Consider the following 17,133-nt stretch of genomic DNA (forward strand, 5'->3'; position numbering starts at 1 on the left):
AATTCACCTATCCTGCATGTCTTTGGACTGTAGGGGAAACTAAATCTCCATCATAAATGAACATTAAGCACTAAACAGCCATTTCATTTGATCACAGAAACATAAAATAACATTTAATTCCAACATTTACTGCTAAAATCTAGGAGATGTAGAGTTTGCATGTTACTGAGCTTGAAACTACGGATGCAAAACGGGCCCAGCCGGGACTCGGACCAGCAACTTAAATGCTACCAACTGAGCCACCATGTTGCACGGGACACAATATTGTATCCTCAAAATTTTAATTGAGTCACAATACAGAACGATTAATCTCACTGTGGTTTCATTCAAATGCCAAAGTGGGATCCTATAGAGTGTGGCTTTTAACAATGCCAAGGTCATGGGTTCAACTTCCAAGAAATGCACAAGACGACTGTGTTGTTACCTCGCTTTGGCTGCATCTTGGATATAAAGCTGCACTTGAACACACCACAAAGACTACAGCTGACTGCCAACCATAGCACATGCGTTCTGTGCCAGTGTGTAAGGAAATAACTGTCTATATCAGCTGGTATCAATAGTCTACATTAGTCATTTAAAAAGAGAAACAAAAACTAGGTCTGCAGATATACTAACCGTAAATAAAGTAGCGCTTGCTTGCCATTTTGAATATCACTCATGTTGATCACTTTCTTCATTCCAGCAGGCTCATGTTGTTATGAAAATATTCACATTTTGGAATGCTCAGATATGGCATATAATTAGAATAGCCTTCTGTCTGTGTTGTTTTGACTTCTGTGCTTGCTTTTATTCTCATGCACTGACTCGTTAGCAAAACTGAACAGCCAATCAGAGTGATCTCTCACAGACGGCCCTGATGCAGATTCAACATACTGCCACTGACTTGTGGAACACACCGCAAAAACTAGTCCGACAGATGCTCACCAACAGCCCAATGGTGCTATTGCCTTATTGAATCCCTGCAGTGATGCTGTGCTGTATGTATTATTATGTCAAATATTAACTCAATCAGCTAATCTGATGTCGCAGCCATATCATGTACAGCCAGAAAACACATCTTAACTTTTTTTTTGTCTGTCTGTATGTATGTCATGATGAGAGCCCTTCATAACATGATTCAGCTGAAGAGATGCACATCCTTTGCATTAGAGACTTGATGATAAGCTCAGAAGAGATGGGTGAAGAGCTTCAGATTGATTCTACTCTCTGCAATTGTATGCAATTAAAAACATTTATTTACACAACCACATATCTAAAGAAGAGACAGGAAACCCTGCTGCCCCTGAACCGACCATGGAGCATTGAGCCTCTCGCCAAAACAAAACAAAATTCCCCCGAGAAATTCACTTTATTAAATGGTAAAAAAAATATTACGGTTAACATTTAATACTTTTAATTGTAGCCTATACATTATAATTATTGAAATCACAACAATAATTATATACTATGATAACAGTTTATAATAAGCTTCTATTGGTTAACATTAGTTAATGCATAAAGTAACTTAACTAACAATGAGCAATGCTTTTGTTACAGTATTATTCTTTTTTTATCCTTTTTATATCAACGTTAGTTAATAAAAAATACAGCTGATCATTATTAGTTCATGTTAGCTCAGGTCCATTAACTAATATTAACAGATACAACTTAACATTAGAAGAATGTGTGTAACCACATAGATCTGGGGCACCATTGACTTCCCCACAACTGTTTGGTAACAAATATTCTTCAAAATATCTTCCTTTGTGTTCAGCGGTGGAAAGAATTCATCCAAGTTTGGAACAACTTGAGAGTAAGTAAACAATGACAGAATTTTAATTTTGGGGTGAACTATCCCTTTAACTATAATGCTTTAGAAATAGTTATAATTTTTAGTTCAACTAATGTAGTTAACTAATGTTAACAAATGAAAAATTATTGTAAAGTGTTACCTATGATTTTATTTCATAATTATATATAATATACATACAGTAAACTCTACAATAGAGATATGACACATGGCAAATGAAATATAAAAAAATATTGGGACAGTAGTCCTAGTTATTAGTCCTAAATGTGATCGAAGGCCAGTGAAACTTTTTCTAAAAGAAATGCAAAAAAATACAAAAAAATAATTCCTTCCCATTCATAGTTTTGAATTTGAATTTCAAAAATGTCCTATTATGTTTCAAATAAAGCTGGATTGAAATCTAAGTGTCACAGGGGTCATCTGGTCCGCCACTCACCTTGACTTTTTGAGAAACGGAGGCAGCTAGATGAATTAAATCTCAATTCATTTGACTGTAGTTTCAAAACATCTATCCCAGAGTTGACAATAGCTTTGTCTGCAATCTAGAAATTGTCAAAGGTAATCAATTTTCAGCACAGGGCTGCCAAATCCACAGCTCAGCGCATAACCATGTAATCATTTAATTTATGCTTGCAAAAACAAAAGACAAAGCTGCCCAACTTGAGCAAATTTCCATGTCAAAGGACAGGCATGCCAGTAAAGATCACCCCAGCCTGCTCATTAATCAGAATCATTTTCGCAGGTGCACAGATACGAGCATCCAAACACAAATAAACATTGCAATGCTATTAGTTAACAGCTCTGAAGTCTGCACCTAGTATCTTCAATTCTAATGAATGGTTCTGATGAGAATACAGCTGAAATTAATCCCTTTAATTCTGTCCTCTGATCATGAAATGACAGTGTAATGAATTTATAGTGTTTTCTGTGGTTACACCGAACATGCCAATCCAACTTTTTCCATTGGCTATCAGAAAGTAGAGTCGTTCCCTTTACCCTGCCTCCCTTCATCCATTATAAACATACACACAAAAGTGCAGTACTGTAAGTACAGTATTAATGAACTATGCCAGCCTTCTGTGAACAAGTATTTTTACAAGCACAGCCACATTGCAGTTTATTCTATATGTGCTCTTCTATTCTTCCCCTTCTGACTGAAGCCCTTAAATCTTTTTACACAATACAGTGACCTGCTTACACCAGTAAGTTGGAGAACACAGTTTGCAGAAAGCATTATGTTCTTTGTATGACATGGAGTGTGGGAAGGGAACACAGCCGGTATGGTACAACCGTCAATATTCATATGGATTATGTTTGTTTTCATTTGCTGTTAAGACATGGCAGCATTGGCTTGGGAAGCCCTGAGCTTTGTTACATTTACAACGCGAACAGCAGAAGCAGGAACAATAGAACATTCATTAATATTACCATGAACTGCACAGACTCGAAAACAATATGCAAAATTGTGAACATGACATTGGCTGAAAAGGAAAATCGTCAATTTTGGTTCTAAATGTCTAAATGTCACCAGCCAAGAATTCATTACACAAATATTTATCTTTGCTGCAAAGTGAACCTGTATTTACATAATCTACACGTTTGATGTCAAGATATCTACTCGAATGCACTTTTTTAAAACAGTGACAGAATGATTGGAGACAATTTCCCCCAAACATTTTAGCTGAGTTAGACACACTTGGACATCAACAGCAAAATTATATTGGAAGCATTGCCTCCTGTTTTTAGTTTCTATTGATTTTGTTAAAGGGTTAGTTCACCCAAAAAAATTAATTCTGTCATCAATTACTCACCCTCACATCATTCCATCGATCATGTCTCTTCAGAAGACTTGGATTGGACTGCTTGATTCATATGGATTTATTTTACAATCTCTTTACGGATGTTTGGGTGAACAGACTTTAAATGTGGGGACACTGGTACAGAAATCTCTCAGATTTCATACAAAAAATAACTTTATTTGTGATCTGAAGATGAATGCAAGTCATGGGTTTGGAACGACGAGAGTGAGTAATTGATGACAGGATTTTCATTTTTGGGTGAACTAATCCTTTAATTTTTTTTTTATTTTTTTTTTATTATATGGTTAGTTGTTTTTGTTATTTATTTGCCACTTATAACAGCATTCCTGTTGCTCAAACAGTAGATCATAACACTAGCAACGGCAAGCTCTTGGGTTCAATTCCCTTGGAAAGCATGAGCTGACAAAATGTATACAGTGAGTGCAATTTAAGATGCTTCTTCTAAATGCATAAAAGTAACTAAAACAGACCTGTGACCAATTTTTACTGCTCCACGAACCACCAGTTGAGAACAGCTGCTCTATGAACCTCTAACATGTGGATGATGAAACTGTTGAAAGAGAAGACTCACTACACTCAGTTCTGGCTAAAAGAGATCAGCATTTGAATGTACTTGCTTTGATGTTTCATCATCAAAAGACATTATCAGATCAAAATGAAATTGATGTATCATTTTTTTGGACTGTAACTGCATGATCAGATGAAATGCTCCTTTGTAACATCTAAAAATTCAAAGCAGTTGATTCAGATTCATCTCAATTCACCCAAATGCAACTGAACTGAGCCAAGAAGTAAGTGTGCATTTAAACTGTTAGCATAAAGAGAACTAATTTGAATTCTTCATTTGGAAGATTCAAGTTTGTATTGGGTGACAAAGAAGCTCCTGAAGGTCACATTTATGTCTTCTAAAGGAGGCAGGAAATCAAAGAGTGATTATTGAAGTCTAAAGCAGGAATTGCCAACACCTGTCTCTGACTGCAGCTAGTGCACTTGATCAAGATGGATCTGTTAGGGAAGAAGTCTCTTAAGAAGGGGAAATGGAGGAATCCACATGGGGGGTTGAAAGGCTCAGTTGTGGAGAGCCTGCACTGCCCTGAGCTCTGAGGGGTGTTGAGGGTGATGTTGTGGGTCAGTCCTGGAGTTAAAGGTCATTGGGAGTAACAGCACCTCCAGACAAGCTATATTTCTAGAAGATTTTTCCAAAGTCTGAGGTAGTCGTAATGTCAGTAGGGCAAAACAGCTCCTCGATGAAAGATGGGTTCATTTTTTAAAGGATGAAATGTTGTCTTTAACTATTAAAAGAAACAGAAAGGGAAGTTGTTTATTTGGATTGGTCGTGATTTCGAATCTTCATGTGCAGTCAGCCGTACTCGTCTACTGAAAGAGATCATAGTTGAGGATTTGCATAAAAGATAATATTTTGGTAGTGTTTCCAAGATTTAAAGGGCATAGTTTGCCAAAAATGCATAATCGAGATAAAAGAAATTAATGCAGGTTTTGAACAGTGTTAATTTAGTGTCATTGTTACTATTATTGTTTTTATTCATATTTTGAATTCATTTTTATTTTCCTATTACTTCTTTTCATTTTAGTTTGGCTTGGTTAAAGGAGAACTCCGGTCAATTTTAACATTGAGATCATTTTTTTGTAAATTTGGAGTGCTGTCAATACAGAGAACAACGACAAAAATCGGTGTTGCCTACACCGTGTTATTCTATTTTTAAAATTTGCACCCTGTTGACTTCAATGGGGCAAGTACTAAACCTGCTTTTAGCCTCTTAACATCCTTGATGTGTCATTACAAGTGCACAGGTCATGTGAGTGATTCCTTCAGAGTGATCACGGGTGAATCTGACTGCAGTATATGTGAAAGATATTAATAAAAATGATGTTATTTCACCAAGCGCACATACCTGTATTTACATCCTGTTTTCGGTCGAAGTCCATAGTAATCAATTGTCGAGTTCACACGCATAGGTTTAGTTACCTACGATCACGAGCGTGAACTCGACAATCGATTACTATGGACTTCGACCGAAAACAGGAAGAAAATACAGGTATGTGCGCTGGCTGAATAAACATTTTAATTTTTATTCATATCTTTCACATCTACTGCAGTCAGATTCACTCGTGTTCACTCTGAAGGAATCACTCACATTGGCTGTGCACTTGTAATGACACATCAAGGATGTTAAGAGGCTAAAAGCTGGTTTAAAACTTGCCCCATTGAAGTCAACAGGGTGCAAATTTTAAAAAGAGGATAACACGGTGTAGGCAACACCGATTTTTGTCGTTGTTATCTGTATTGACAGCACTCCAAATTTACAAAAAAATGAGCTCAGTGCTAAAATTGACCGGAGTTCTCCTTTAAGTAATAACCCTAGTTTTGAACGACATGACAGGAAATAAATGATCTAAATCATTTGTATCAGCTAATTGAATGACAGCATAAGATTGCAAAGCTATGCATTTGTCAATCCTTATTGTATTGCTCTCATCGAAAACGCTGATCACAAAATTATGTGCAAAATTGTACACCAGCCAGGCAGCAGGACGCTGAAATGATGATGACATGAAACAGGTGGATGGCAATGGCACTCGACCCATAAAAACCATCTCCTGTCCATTAATTGTGGCTGTAGACTGTCCATACCGCAGTTTGTGACCACAACCTCAGCTGAACTTTGTGACCTGATGGTTTATGCAACAAATGATTCTCTCTGTCTCTCGCTCACTCACCAGACTGCATTATGCTCCGGTGGCCTGTATTAAAATATGGGACACGCCAACCACCAGTGCAGTCAGAAATTATGAATGATCACTTCACTCTTTAAGGCATTATTTGCGGGACATCGCTAGTGTTATATCACTGACTTTGTCTTGATTTAAATTTCTTTGTAGGGTTTTTGCATGAGGACATGTAATCTTCCAGTACAGAGAGAATGAAAACAGCTGGGTGGGAGTGAAGATGAGTATTGTAAACGTGCCAGATGTCGCCCAGAGATTAGAACCTTCACACATCAATCATCAAGTAACTGGGGATTTCAACCTTTACAGACCCAGGGACACCCCATACAGACTTTCAGTCAATTTAGGGACAGCAATAGACAAATTCACAGCATATCACAATGGTTTAAACAGTGCCTATGATTTTTTACATTTAAAATGTTTATTATTATTTATTTTTTTCACTGTTTGCAAGAGATCACTGTCTGCAATGAAAAATGCCATCAACACAGCAGTGACACTTTTCTCAGTAAATATCCAATTTCCTCCAGATATCAGGCTGTTACAACATGGTCTGTGCATTTTGTAAATCAAGGCATAGAAAGATTGGGGGGTGGAAGAACATCTTGGTTCAGAGTCAAATGAAGGGAAAGCTATTCAGTGTGAATTTACAATGTTCCTAGTACTTCCACAGTAGTTTTTTTCTTCTTTTTTTATTTTTGCTATGAAATGACAATCATGTTTGCAGTTTTACATTAGATTAAACTACAGAAAGTAAGAATACAGTACAACCAACTGCATTCAGTACTAGGCTACACAGGGTCAGTGTGTGAATTATTCAATGACTTTCATGGGGGTTACTTTTCTTAAAGAAAATATTTGAGTCATTTCCAGGACATGTACAACTGTATAATGGCGTCATAGTAGGATATGTACAGTTAACCAAATGTCAAATGTATTTTTCCCCCCAAATGCATATAAAAAAAAAAAAAACACAAATAATGTGTGCAGGTTTCGTCGATGTACCGCATTGTAAAGGAAAGAGAACATGCGTTAACTGTTGTCATGGTTACATTCTCACAATGATTTCAGTTCATGAACATCAATAGCCCATTCTGACTAACTTGTAAATCTAACTTTTTTGGTTACTAGAAATGCTGATGAAACATACTTGTAAAAGGAATATACTTTGGAATTCTAACAACTTAATTTAGTAACGTCCAAACCTTATTTATTGGGGTCAAATTCGCTACGAAAAAGAGAAAATAATTAACAAAAAGAATAAGAAAATGGTAAATGACTCCATTATACCATAATACAACACGGTTATTATTTAGCCGAGAGAGAGAGAGAGAGAGAGAGAGAGAGAGAGAGAGAGAGAGAGAGAGAGAGAGAGAGAGAGAGAGAGAGAGAGAGAGAGATGATCCCATGGTTAAGGTATGTCTTGGTTCATCTAAAACAAAAAGCCAAATGTGTGCCTCTTTTCACATTTACAATAAAAGTAATCGAATTATGGATAGGCTATTTAATCATGAGATTTGACTATGAAATAATAAATATGGTCAGGGTGAAAGTCAATAGCTCTTGGCACTAATGCTTTCAGCCTCATTTATTCCTGGGCGTCAGAATCTTCAAACGTAGCCTACTGCTGTTTCACAATGTACCGTATGAAAAATGACATTCACCCAGTGTCTGTGCTCTTACCAAGCAAACACTATAGCCCAAAGTACCGCGGATGAAGCCTGGCTATTCTCGGAGAATCCAAACTAAGCGGGGTCTCGCACAAAACGGACAAACTTGATCTAAGTAAATATGAAAGATGTCTCAATATGTGCGTGCAGCGGTTTCTGATGAGAATATGTGTGTGCGGGATTCGAAGCGCTGTGCAGAATGAGTGTTTTCTACTAAAAAGCGTATACGAGTATGATAATACAAAACACAGCAATTACTTACCAACAGCTACTTGCAGTAGATCAGCGCACAAGAGAAAACACAAAGACAGGACGGTCATCTTTCCCATATTTTACAATAAATCCCAAACTCCATTTGCGTTTACATGCTCTCCGGCAGCTCGCTGCGTAATTCCCACCATTCCAAAGGGATGCGATTCCACAAACTGGTCATGATGCTGTCCAAGTGTCGGAGGGAAGATTGAAGTTTAAAACAAATGCGCACTTCAAAAGATATAAGGTTGTTGAATATTAAGTAAAGATTATTAAAAGCGTTGCATTGTGAAATAGTCTCCTCGCGAAGGCAGCAAACAACGTTTACGCACAGACGAGGATTAAAAAATAGATATGGATTTGGATGAAAATCTCTCTCTCTCTCTCTCCCTCCCTCCCGAAACAGACACGAACAGAGTCACTCGTGATCACTCGCTTTTTATTTCACACAATTTTCCTTAATCCTACTCTGGCTCCAAACCCTTCCCCTCTAATTCTGTCCACTAAGCCGATTTATTCGTGCTGGATTTTTTCCCCAGACTGAAAAGGTTTTGAAAGATCATTATAGGCATACGTGGTGAGATGCCTTACTCTGCATTAACTGCATAGAACCTGGAAAGATCAAGCGCTGGAAATGTTTCTACGAACAGCGTCACCTAGGGTATCTGCAAATGAACCCCACTCAGCATCAGTGAGTTTTCGTGTTTCAGTAAGTTTTCGTGCATGAGGGTCAAATGGGATGTCTGTGAAGATAAAAAAAGACAAATTCTTTAAACAAAAATCATAGGCTTAAATACACGCGTCAGGTTATTAGAAATGTAGTCTTTGCATTCATGTGGGTTTCTAACATTTTTTTGAAAAGGCCTGTTCTATACAAATATTTTGATTGAATGACTCTGCAAATGGTAGATACATCATTTAAAAGTACTAAAATTATTATTTCAGACATTTTTCAAGGTAATCATCACTACAGTAAAAACACACACACACACACACACACACACACACACACACACACACACACACACACACACACACACACACACACAAAAAAAACCACATTTGTTTCTTGTGATTCTGGTCACATGACAACAAAAAGGATTAAGGGTTTAAAAATGTTACAACAATTCATTAATTCATTCATTTGAATATGACATAATAGTGTAAATTAGCCCAGAGCAAATAGATGGTTAATGAATTGAATCACAAGGTCAAATTTGCACTTTATAGAAACCAAAAAGGTTATATTTGGTGTAATTTTCCCTCCTTTGATGTAGAAGTTGGCCAATCATAGTTTGTATAAATACATTTGGAGTGGCATCTCAGATAGCCAATCAAACTGTAGGGCTGCCTATAGGGCCACCATCACGCCCCTGGATGATGATGCTATTATCATAAAAATAGTGAGAAATATTTTATTGGCCTCATAAAATTATACAACATTGCATGCTGACACAGGATAATGTACCACAATTTAGCAGGCATTGCTATGCATGCTGGTAGACAAATAGATTAGTGTGGCAAGAGTATTGTTTAATCATTGCAAAGGTTAATGTGGCCATATGGGTCTTTACCATGAATGAGGCAGTTTTGGTGAGCTCCCACACGATGCATACAGTCTAGTACTTTACCTGCACCCGAGAGTACATTAATGAAATGCTAATCTTGCCTCCGACAACACCCACAAGGAAGGAGGGAAGCAAGGATGAGAATATTATGCAATACTCTGGGGGTCAAGACCTCGTTGCAGGCGCTCTGAAATTCAATCAAAGGCACAAATTAGAAATATATTTCTGAACTCTCCAACAGAACCTGCCACAAGTACTAATTAAAGAAATGTGGGTGTACTTGCACATACCTGAGGCAGTTTAAGGTCTTCCTGATGTTGAACTCCATTGTGCCGAACACTTTGTATTCGCCTACACACACACCACAGATGACAAGTTCTTGCGCAATCTTGTTGGGAGTCTGGGGAGCTTGGAAAAATATATATCGTATAGCCTGCATTTGGCTTATTTGACTGTGCATTTGTTTTTATGTGCTGAAGAAACTTGAAAAGAGAATGGCAAAGCCATCCAGTGATACCTGACTGACACTCATGCTTGCAAATGCTCCTATACTGCATATTTATTATCTGAGCTGTGCCAGACAGAGCTTGGTGTCAGTTGGATACTCTCTGCCCTGTTTAGTCCTTCCTCCAAGCACACGTGCTTGTGGAGTCATGACAAGACCCTTGGTAAGTCTCTCTGATGATTTATGAGATGGCGGTGCAGTGACGTAAGGGAATGAACACACGGGAGGAAAGGAAAAACAAAATGTGAGGCCTCATTAATGGACAAAGACAGCACCTCTCTAGAGCAAGTAAGCACTCTGCTCAAGATGAAGAGGCTGCGGAGCTTCTGGTCTGGGTAGTGCTGACGCCTGGGCAGGGACCTACAATACTAATGCGATATCGTGCATCTCTAGAGGGCAGTGTCAACAACAATTTATTGAAGCAACACAGCTCAACATGTTCCTGTCCATTTGGCACCTGCCCCTTGGACACTGACAGACCTCTTCAGAAGCAACTGCACCTTTTCCAGTTGTCTTGGGTGGTCTGACTTTAGTCTCTTTAGTCCTGTAGATGTTAAAGTGATAGTTCACCTAAAAATGAAAATTTGAAATAAATTCAGGGGCCGTTTACACGACACCGCTTTCAATCTGAAAACTTTTTATGCGCTTTGGCCTTTCATTTACACGACAGCAGCCTGGGGCCTGAAAAAGCAAACTTTTGAAAACGGCTTTCAAAGTGTACGTTTTTGAAAAAAAAACTGGGTGAACTGGGATCGTTTTGACAACATTGTCGACAGTACACGAAAAACGTAATCGCTCGTAATCACATCATTATGTATAGGGCGCAGCTGATTGGTTCCTGCATGCGGTATCAGTAGCAATGAGCTTGCATGCTCAACCTTCAAATACATGCGTAGCATTTGCCTTAGCAGGGCAGCTTTCAGAAACCCTCCAACTTCCCCAACTCCACCTGAATAGATCTTCTAATTCATGTATGCTTTATTGTAAAGCAGCAGCATGTCTTACTTGCTCACAGCAGAGTGTCATGTATGTATTGGCAGTAGCAAGTCCCGTACCCGCAGCAGCAGCAATAAAAGAAGCAGCAGTGTAGCAGATCTATTCCGCCAAGACCAAACATATCAACATTGTTATATCCATTACCATGCCAAACACTCCGGGAGAAATAAACATTGGTTTTCTTGCTTCACAAACTCACGAGGACCAATGAGGTTTGTTCTACCGCAAGACGCTGCACACAAGATGCTGTGTTTACCATATTTGATGCACTATATGTAGCCTATGTGTCTGTTTATATGTGGATAAAATCTTAAATCAAATCTCTATGCATCGTATCAAGCGAATGAATGTCTTCACAAGACTCGGATTAAACCTCTTGTTTACGATGCCTTTATAACCTTTTTTGGATCTTTTCAGTTTTGTTTACCTGGAGGGACAGAAACAGGTTTTTATTAAAAATATCTTAATTTGTGTGTCGAAGATTAATCAAAGTCTCATGGGTGGGTTTGGAACAACATGGGGTTGAGTAAACGATGACAATCTCTTTAAGTTTAATTTAAGACTAGGCTCTTGGTTTGATAAATCCTAAATGGTATTTGCATTCTGATTGTTGGTCTGACAGACAGCTGAGGAGAGTTCCTCGGACAAAAGGAGACAGACATGCAGGCGGAAGAACAAATCCCATTTTCTTCCACTTATATTTTTCTTGTCCTTTTTTTGAACACTTGACACTTTCTGTCCTCTAAACTGCCTGGAGTTAACTCAGCAGGCAGGGAAAAGAGGGCTGGACAGATGAAATTCCCGATTCTCATTGACATCAGTAAACATTCTCTTTGCGTACCAGATACATTTCCATCAGCTGTCGTTCTTGGTGCCTGCAGTCTTTTATCACACTTAGCTAGACTTGCAGTTTAAGCTGCAAAATTCAGTGAGGAAAGCTTGTGTGGTAGTCCTATACAAAATTGCTGTCAAAACAAAACGCATTCGAATTCTTCTAGGTGACTTTATTTGCATTTTAGGATGACTCATTTTTGATCATCACCCATGCATGTGTAGAGACATGGAAGCAGAAATGATCTGAAACAAACCAATACTGAATAGAATAGAATAGAATAGAATAGAATAGAATAGAATAGAATAGAATAGAATAGAATAGAATAGAATAGAATAGAATAGAATAGAATAGAATAGAATAGAACATTTCTCAATTCCTTTTTTAATTTCCATTATCATAAATGATGATTCAAATTAGATGCTCATTAATGTAGTAGAGTAAAAAAAAAAGTAGCTAATTCAATAATTAATACTTAATTAATTAATTCTACCAGGTATAAGTGCTATAACAATATATTTGGTTTAATTAGTCACAGGCAATGAGAAGTTTTGGATGGATGGATGGATAAATGGATGGATGGATATGCGTACATACATAGTCAGATGTGTGTGTGTGTGTGTGTGTGTGTGTGTGTGTGTGTGTGTGTGTGTTCACCTAACAATGCAAGAAATGCAATGGAAGAAAATTTACACTACATCATAGCCATTCAATAAAGAATAAAATAATAATAATAATAATAATAATAATAATAAAAACAATGAATTAGAGTAAAAAATCTACTCTTTAGTTTTAAATTTAATAACTGTGTCTCCAGTGCAAACACATAAAAAAATAAAAATAAAAAAAACCCACATCTTTCATGCTATTAACAAAACTAAAAAAAAGTCTCTATCCATGTCTCGAACTCCAGCTCTGTTAATTGAAATGTGATGTAGGGTGGAGCACAACCTCAATCCCAACAAGCTGCTGTAGATCTAAGCTGTGGTTTTTACAGAGCCTTACGCATCTAGAGAGCTAAAGCCCAGACCTCATACAGGAGAAGCAGGATCATCCAAGTGTGGACGAACCTGCTTAAGGATTCCCTCATGCTTCTCACAGGACGCCTATTGAACTTCCTTAGCTTGCAAACAAGGGCTGTCACAGCATCAGTCAACCAGAACATGTCTCACAAAAAACAAGCCTAACAAACAAACACATAATCTAATATGCAAATGAAGCCTTTCCAACAGCCCTGGTGCTCCTGCATCATTCAGCAAGGATGTTCCCGCGAGAAAACTATAAATCTGAACATGGCATCACAAATTACATATTGTCTGTAAAAGATTATGTAGAGTGGGGGAAATATGGCACTTTAAACACATTATATGTTACGTATAAAGGTGTGCAACCTAATACAAAATCAAGATCTTTCAGTCAATAGGTTTACTAACCATAATATAGCGTATACACTTGTCCAGGTGTTCCTCTACATAGACGTCCAGAAAATTAAGCCCCTCTCTATTTCTCCATGTTAGTCAAAGCCACAGCTCAAGACTATTATTAAACTGAAGTGAATCAACACTTAAGCTGAGTAACACACGTTTATCTTCTGAAGAGGTGCATTACAGTTGAATTGACTACGCTTCATTACTAATAAACTTTGCATCTTTGCTGGCACTGTTATTGAACTAAACTGAATAAACATTAAACTAAATTGAGGTGAATATGACATTATTGCTTTTAAAGCTTCTTTACAGCTGAAATTGTATTTTTTTATTATATAAAGCGCTATATAAATAAAGGAGACTTACACATTATGGTAACTCTCATGAAAATATTTCTTAGTCATCTGCAGCATTTCTCACATGTAAGCGTCAATGGTGGAGGAGTAAACCCACACTATAATGTTACAAAATACTGAATGTTTTAAGAGTTTTTTTTTTTAGGCGAGAATGTAGATGTTTAGACCTCAAATATGCAATTTATATATTCACATCGCACCTGTTTGAAAATTTCTTTAGACATTTTCGGAGATGTGAGACATACACGCATATAAAGTTTTCCAACCTAATAAAAAAAGTGGAAATATACAAGTGCCACCTATCCAGGTGTACCTCAACATATACATCCAGGAAGTTAAGCCCCTCTCTATTTCTCCATGTTAGTCAAAGTAGCAGCTCCAAGACTTTCCCATTGTGCAAATGCTGGTTTTCAAAGGGATTATAGTATCTGTCAGGGGCAGTATTGCATGGATATTATGCATGTGGAAGGCAGGCTTGTAACAGCGCCAGCAGGAAAAATGTTGCAGCAAGTCCGCACTATCACTCCAGATTAGGAGCAACTTTGGAAAATGGGACGTTTCCCAGCTCCAGGGTGTGACCAGGTTGAGTCGGCAACAGCTGTGGTGAGGTTGCAACAATTTACATCATGCAGACATCCATCAACCGCGCAGAAAACCGTTCCGATTGATGACACCGACTGAATGTATAATGGATGGATCGTATGTACTCAACATATAGTTTTGCAGTGCATTTCAAATTAATCATTTGCAGGTTACACGAGTAACACACATACTACTTATGCAATGATATTCAAACCTCATATCAAACTTTGAATTAATTAAAATGAGCTTGCTCTAATTAACTGATATTTTGGCAGACCACCCAAGATCAAACAAGACTACTTAACTGACCAATTGGTGCAAATACAGCAAAATTAAAAATGCCATTGAGCTTTGAATCACTGAATGAAAAGAACTGCATTATTGCCTGAGTCACAATAGTGCTTGCCACTATATGAGCATAACATCCATTATGGTAATATCTATGAATAATATTTCTAAGATAACAAGGCAAATTAAACAAAACAGTCAGAAACTGAGGATTTAAAGTGAGCTAAAGTGCAACAAATTCTACCATCCATAACACTAAATCATTGCCATTTTATAAACTCTAACAACAGGATGTCTGGATAGCTTACTTGCTAGACCACATACCCAAACAGTAAAGTAATGAAAGTAATATTTTGTCATGACATAGCCTTACAAGCTTCATTGGAACGGTATATTACTGGATGTTTACTGTTATTACTCCTCGAAGCTTCGGTCAGACAGAAAGGCACTAACTGGCCCTTCACCAAGTGATTCAAGTTGCTTTTAACATCATTTACTAGCTGCCACAGTCGATTAGTACAGCTCTGCTGCCGAAAGTTGTGTGAGGGATGCTATGAAGATTATCCGGGATAATAGCAGGGAAGAGTGCAAGTGTGGGCAAAAAATGGCATGTAGAACTGAGGAAAAGAAAGATCACATAAGGCCATATTTTCTTTACTCTGATAATCCTATTGAGGACACATAGTTTTCACATCGAGTAAATTATAAAACAGTGAAAAGTAAATAGTTGTATATTTTGAGATATAAAGTTACAATGTTAGGATATAAAGTCACTTTATGATATAAAGTAAGAATTATGAGAGTCAAAATTACCCCCCCCCTTTTTTTTATTACTCTGTCAGAGACAGCCTTCAGTTTGATTCAGTTTCCAACTGTTAAGTCTTTTTATTATCTGAAAAATTCTTATTTTCTAAAAAAAAAATCAAAAAAATTCTAAAATGTTTTAGGGCAAGTTTGATGAGAGAGAAGATCCTTTGAGAAATTGTACTGTACAATACTTACAAAAGCACAGCTTGAACCAAACCCGAGGGGTCCTTTTTTAATATGTGTTATCTCCCTCTGGACTGGGCAATGTCTATTTTTTTATTTTTATCTTTTTTATTTATTCGTTCCAGGTATCTTGGCAGGAATACAGAAAAGTGGCCACATTCCATTAATAAATATTGTTTTACAGCCAATCCTTTTTTGCGCCAGAAAAAAAAACGCTTTACACGCTAATGAAAACTAGCTTCCAAACACTTTTCTAAAAACATTAAAAGTTGAGCTTTTATTCTTTTTCTCATCCCCCACCCTCCACCCCCTCCCCAACATGTTTCCCTAAACCTCCTTAGAATATGAACACCATTGGACACTCGTAAATCTTTTCAATGGTTTAAAATAATGGCAAAAACTGAAGTATAGTGCAATGCTATGCAGATTGCTGAGCTGTGGGGACGCCTCAAGATCAGATGGCCCTTTTCCCCTTTTCTATAAGTGCTTTGCCTGCGTCAGATCTAGCTGACTTTGATCTCTCTCTCTTTCTTGCTCTCACTCTCTGTCATCATAACTATATTAGCGGGCTTGCCATTTTCTCCCCTGTATTCTATCAGGCTCCCTTCACTGCAGGGAACAGACCTTGTCACCCAGTTCCTCTCCATTTTATGTTGATAGTAAGCAATAACAGCATATGAATGTGTGCAGTGGCCTGCAACACCATTAATTCCAAAAAAGTGTTCTGCAAATTCAGCATGCTTCTTTAATTTTCCACTACTGACAAATTGAGATAATGGAAAGTCATACAGAATGGGTCTAAAGCTTATTCTCACATTAAATTGAGTTCTTCTTATGCAGTGTTATTTGAACAGAAATTAAATATCGATGAGAAAAAACAACAACAGTTGCATTGCATATTGTACAAGAAAGAAAAGTCAGATGCACCAAGGTTTTACGCTACTGTATGTGAATTATTTCAGGGTTTTCAAAAAACACCATACATCTAACTCGCTTTGTTTGCCATATCTCTCCCTGGATAAGATGGATTTAAAGTACTATATATGTAAATCCCTTATACTATATTACTGTGCTGAGTCAGGAAAAGCATGTCCTTTTGTACTGGTTTAGGAATACGATCACAAACTGAGCCTGACAGCAATTAAGCAAAACTGCAAAACTCTTTCAGATCAGCATCCTACAGAGATACAACACAGATATTCATAAGGAGGTTTGCTGTTCTCCTCCTTTCAACAGCTTTCTATCTTAATGTCAAGCTGTTGGAAGCCTAGTTTCACTGCTTGCTTCATAACCATTTCAGCTCTTTGAAG

At 37.5% G+C, this 17,133-nt stretch overlaps 1 protein-coding gene across 2 annotated transcripts in view; it reads right to left on the reverse strand.

Annotated features, from left to right (window-relative positions):
* Positions 1-8,882, reverse strand: part of igsf21a (immunoglobin superfamily, member 21a) — a 255,742-nt gene extending 246,860 nt beyond the window's left edge. Inside the window, exon 1 of one of the 2 annotated variants that reach the window (XM_081357760.1) lies at positions 8,290-8,882. In XM_081357760.1, the coding sequence (XP_081213886.1) occupies positions 8,290-8,356 (67 nt within the window). In that variant the 5' untranslated portion in view covers positions 8,357-8,882. The remainder of the gene's footprint in view (positions 1-8,289) is intronic. The other variant, XM_081357759.1, reaches the window with a different exon arrangement.
* Positions 8,883-17,133: the final 8,251 nt, after the last annotated feature.

The sequence above is a fragment of the Scardinius erythrophthalmus genome (genome assembly GCF_964197995.2).
Source record: "Scardinius erythrophthalmus genome assembly, chromosome: 25".
NCBI lineage: Eukaryota > Metazoa > Chordata > Actinopteri > Cypriniformes > Leuciscidae > Scardinius > Scardinius erythrophthalmus.